The sequence below is a fragment of the Boleophthalmus pectinirostris genome, unplaced genomic scaffold (assembly GCF_026225935.1).
Source record: "Boleophthalmus pectinirostris isolate CB_2022bp ecotype Guang Dong unplaced genomic scaffold, ASM2622593v1 HiC_scaffold_10, whole genome shotgun sequence".
In the NCBI taxonomy this organism is placed as follows: Eukaryota; Metazoa; Chordata; class Actinopteri; order Gobiiformes; family Gobiidae; genus Boleophthalmus; species Boleophthalmus pectinirostris.
Window position 1 is genome coordinate 690,767 of NW_026570971.1, and position 5,000 is coordinate 695,766.

General features: G+C 47.4%; 1 protein-coding gene across 6 annotated transcripts in view; it reads left to right on the forward strand.

The window, feature by feature from the left end:
* Positions 1–5,000, forward strand: part of mgaa (MAX dimerization protein MGA a) — a 31,164-nt gene that overhangs the window by 25,294 nt on the left and 870 nt on the right. For 4 of the 6 annotated variants that reach the window (XM_055158695.1, XM_055158705.1, XM_055158710.1 and 1 more), the window contains 5 exons: positions 625–1,196; positions 2,358–2,432; positions 3,263–3,517; positions 3,698–4,056; positions 4,544–4,863. In XM_055158695.1, the coding sequence (XP_055014670.1) occupies positions 625–1,196; positions 2,358–2,432; positions 3,263–3,517; positions 3,698–4,056; positions 4,544–4,863 (1,581 nt within the window). Of the gene's footprint in view, positions 1–624; positions 1,197–2,357; positions 2,433–3,262; positions 3,518–3,697; positions 4,057–4,543; positions 4,864–5,000 lie in introns of those variants that run through there. The other 2 variants (XM_055158713.1, XM_055158715.1) reach the window with 2 other exon arrangements.

The following is a 5,000-nucleotide window of genomic DNA, read 5'->3' on the forward strand; positions in this document are numbered from 1 at the left end:
TCCCTCGAGGGGATCCTCCCGCACCGAGCTCCCGCCCCGACCTGCCGCCCCTCACCCGCCCCTCACCCGCCGAGGTGACCCCCCCGGGCAGACTGACCCCTCCCGTTTACCTCTGAGCGGTTTCACGTCCTCTTGAACTCTCTCTACAAACTTCTTTTCTTCTTTCCGTTAAGGTTCTTGTCGACTGTCGCCCTCGTGTCGTTTTTAGTCTCAGCTGGAATTTACCAACAAAAAGTAACAAGGAACATAAAAAGTGTCTTTCCACAGAGGGTAACTAAGGAAAGTAAGGGATTACTTTTTAAAGAAATAACGAGCAAACACAACTTTTTTAAAGTAACTTCCCCAACACTGGAGATCAACATAAATGATCAGAAAACCAAATGAACCTCACAGGACAAAAGTGAAAGTTATAAAGATGTGAATGAGTCGTTTTGGGCGAATAGAACTAAAAACAATAAAAGGATCAGATTTAGATGTTGATCTAAATATGTGACGTGTTACAGAAGTAAAAACTCTACAGTCGTGTCTAAACCTCAGTGCTGCGTTGGGTTTGTGCTCACACCGTTTGGTGGATGAGCTTTGTTCTTCTTCACTTCTGTTCATGTTCATGTTCATGTGTCTCAGGCTCCGCCCCTTCTGCGCCCGTCTCCAAACGCCTGGTGCTTTTGGCGAACTGTAAGTGGCAGAGCGAAGGCGACCGCGTCTCGGTGCTCAAAGTGCTGTGTGAGGCTCTGGCGCTCGGGTCTCTGGAGCGACCGTTCTGGATCGGGCCGTACTTCATCTCCCCCTTCAGCCCCACCGTCGTCCAGAAGGGAGGAAAACACGTCACGGAGATCAGGGTCCACATCTCCACCCCCAAAGCCTTCATGTCCACTGCGGAGAAAGAGAGGAGCAACGGGGAGGAGAAGAACGACGAGATGAACGAGGAGACGACCGAGGAGACGAACGAGGAGACGAACGAGGAGACGAACGAGGAGACGAACGAGGAGACGAACGAGGAGACGAACGAGGAGACGAACGAGGAGACGCCCCACATGTCCAGTCCCGAGAAGAAGAGGAGAAACAAAGACGAGACGAAGGAGGAGAGGAGCGAGTACACCCCCAAAGAGGAGAAGAGAGAGGAAGAGAGGACGGAGGAGAGGGGAGAGGAGGAGGAGGAGGCACATCAGGAGATAAACAAGCTCCAGGGGGCGCAGGTGAGTCCAGACCTGTACTCAGACTTTGTAAACTGCTCCAGACCTGAGCCTTAAAATCTTAAAATCAGTGCAAAAACACAAGGACTGGGGTAATGTCTCTTCTTTTGGTTCTAGTTAAAAGTGGCGCCGCAGAGTTTTGGACTCACTGTAGTTGGTAAAGTGCGTTTCGTAAAATGTAAGAGTAAAATGTGTTAGAGTCGTCCAGGTGTGATGAAGTAAAAGCCTGCACGACTTTTACAAAAGTTTAAAAGATGAAGAAGGTTCTCTGTTGAACAAATCTTGATCTGGAAACAAAAACTAGCACCAAGTAAGAACTAAATTCTCTACACTCAGACCAGATCCTTCAGCTGCAAATAGAAACACGTCAGAGTCTGTCTCAGGGTCTGTTTACACGAAAACGCTTGTGAGTAAAAACAACAAAATAATTTATGGAAAGTGTTTTTTTTAGACAGTTACAGCGTTTTTGGGGCTTAAAAACACAAAAGTCTGAAACCGCCTCCAGAGTGGAAAAGTTGAATCTGTTCCGTTTCCGTTTTCACTGCCCAAGACGCAGAACTCTGGTCACATGTGCTCAGGTCGTGTACAAGTTTACGTCACATACAAACAGGACACACAAACCTGACACACACAGTGTAATTCCTCACACTTTTGCTCTGACTCTTGCTGCTGCAGGTGCTTTAGGGTTTAGACAGAAACTGTTAAATAAAGTGAGGAGATGAACATGAGCGCTTGTATCCGCGATGGCTGGACGCTCCCTTAGAGACAGAGTGAGGAGCTCAGTCACACGGGAGGAGCTCGGAGTAGAGCCGCTGCTCCTCCACGTTGAGAGGAGCCAGTTGAGGCTCGGGCATCTGTTCCGGATGCCTCCTGGGCGCCTCCCTCGGGAGGTGTTCTGGGCATGTCCCACCGGGAGGAGACCCCGGGGAAGACCCAGGACACGCTGGAGGGACTATGTCTCTGGGCTGGCCTGGGAACACCTCGGGGTCCCCCTGGAGGAGCTGGAGGACGTGTCTGGGGTGAAGGAAGTCTGGGAGTCCCTGCTTAGGCTGCTGCCCCCGCGACCCGGCCCCGGATAAGCGGACGAAAATGGATGGATGAACATGAGGCTCAGTGTGAGGTGAATCATGAGGGTCTGAGAGGTTCTGACTGTTCTGTGTTCAGGACGAAGACGAAGACGAGGAGGAGGAAGAGGAGATGGACTGGCCCCAAGACGAAGACCAGCCGGAGCTGTCAGAGGTCGGCTTTTACTTTTACTGCACCACGACACAAACAGTTTAATGTTTTTGTTTGTTTTGGTCATTTTCTTGAGTTTGAGGAGGATTTTTATAGAAAAGAAAAATAAAATCACTTTGAATCAGACGTTTTCTTTAAACTAGGGATGTCCCGATCACGTCTTTTTGCCCCCGAGTCATTTGATTTTGAGTATCTGCCGATACCGATCCGATACTTCTATAAAACATAGCAGGATGTTTGGGGGGATCAGATTGTGTTGATTTCAGTGTTTAGTATTTGGGCTGAACTTAGTGTGAAAAATGAAATGTCCAGAACTTTTATCAAAATCCAAAATTGTATTCACTTTTCTAACCATGAACCATCATTGTTGAAAATCTTTATTTTTCACACTTTGGTCTTGGAATGTGTAACTTAATAAACTTAATGAACTGAACAAAACAGGAGCCAAACCAGAACCACATCAGACCTGAGACTCGACTCTGCACAATCTACACTTTGTACATTTTTAGTAAAGAAAAAAACACTTTATTTAATCCTCATTTTTATTTTATGTAATTTTATTTATTTTATTTGAGATCTTTATTTAACCCTTATTTTTGTTAATTTATTTATTTAATATTTTTATTTAGTACTCATTTATAACATTTTATTTATTTATTTTATTTTTATAAATCTATTATTATTTTATATATTTATTTATTTAATAAAAATTTTTATTATTTAATTTAATTTATTTTATATCTTTATTTAATTCTCATTTTTGTATTTTATTTATTTATTTTATTTTACATCTTTATTTAATCTTCATTTTTATTTAATCTTTTAAATTTCAGCCTGAAGACCAGGAGGGGGAGTCTAAAGAGAAGAGGGCGGGGCCTGATGGATGGGAGGCGGGGTCTGAGGAGCGAGGGGAGGAGCCTGAGGGAAAGGTGGAGTCTAAACCACACGAGGACCTGATTGAAGACAGTAAACAGGAGGCGGAGTTCCCTTCCAATCAGATCGTGGCTCTACCGTTTCTCACCAGCATCAGTCCAGCGGGATTCATGTCGGCGACTCCGAAGAGCGGGAGCGACGAAAACTGCGTCCAGGTGAGAGGACGAGAGGAAAGGAAGTCATAGAAATTGAAAATGTTATGAAAAAGTCATGGAAAAGTTTTTAAATTTTGCCAGTAAAAAAAAGTGGGAACCCTGTGGTCCTGGTCTTGGTCTTGGTCTTTGTCCTGGTCCTGGTCTTGGTCTAACCCTGGTCTGTCCTCGGTCTGTCCTCAGGTGAACGGGAAGCCGTACCCTCTGGCGAAAGTGCAGTTGGGTCGAATGGGCGCGCTCCATCCTGCCAACCGATTGGCCGCTTACCTGACCGGGAGAGTGGGCGGGGCCAGCAGACCGCTTAGCTCCGCCTCCCCGCTCACCTGCGCTTCACCTGTGACCTCTGCCCCCCCCTCCACCACGAGGACCACAGCCGGACCCTCCCAGACCTCTGCGGGGTCTAAACCCGAGTCTAAACCTGAGTCTAAAAGGGTCTGGTCCTGGGTCTGGTCCTGGGTCTGGTCCTGGGTCTGGTCCTGGGTCTGGTCCAGGGTCTGGTCCTGGGTCTGGGTCCAAACCTTCGGCTCCAACTCTTCCTCCAGGTAAATCTTGTCTGTAAAAGGTTTTGTAAGAATTATAAAAAATCATTTATATTATAGACTAGAATTGAAAAGTGGTTTACTCCTGGTTTACTCCTGGTTTAGTCCTGGTTTAGTCCTGGTTTAGTTCTGGTTTAGTCCTGGTTTAGTCCTGGTTTAGACCTGGTTTAGTCCTGGTTTAGACCTGGTTTAGACCTGTTTAGACCTGGTTTAGACCTGGTTTAGTCCTGGTTTAGTCCTGGTTTAGTCCTGGTTTAGTCCTGGTTTAGACCTGGTTTAGTCCTGGTTTAGACCTGGTTTAGACCTGGTTTAGTCCTGGTTTAGACCTGGTTTAGTCCTGGTTTAGTCCTGGTTTTAGTCCTGGTTTAGACCTGGTTTAGTCCTGGTTTAGACCTGGTTTAGTCCTGGTTTAGTCCTGGTTTAGTCCTGGTTTAGTCCTGGTTTAGTCCTGGTCTAGTCCTGGTCTTGGTCTGACTCGTGTGTGTTTCAGGTTTTCAGGTGAACGTTCGTCCGTCTTTAAATCCGCCTCCGGTCGTGATGATCCAGGTCCCGAGTCCGAGCTCGTCTCTGCGACAGATCGTCTCCTCCGGGCCCCTGCCGCCCCTGCCGACCCTGCCCCTGCCGACCCTGCCCTCCTTCTCCCTGCCCCTGTCTGTCCTCACACCTGTCACATCCGTCTCCTCCTCCGCCCCCTCCGGCTCCATCCCCCTCTCCTCCCTCACACCTGTCGCTCCTGTCGCCCCTGTCGCCCCTGTCGCCCCTGTCCCCCCTGTCCCCCTGCCTCTGGCCCAGACCGTGCTCGTGCCTCAGGTCAGTCTGGGACGATATAAAAACTTTGTGTTGTGGTTTAAAAATGTTACCGAGAAAATTGTGTCCCGAAGTTTGACTCATTTTACGTTGAGGAAAAACATTTTCTGTGATTCTTTAAACTTTTATTTCAATGACAC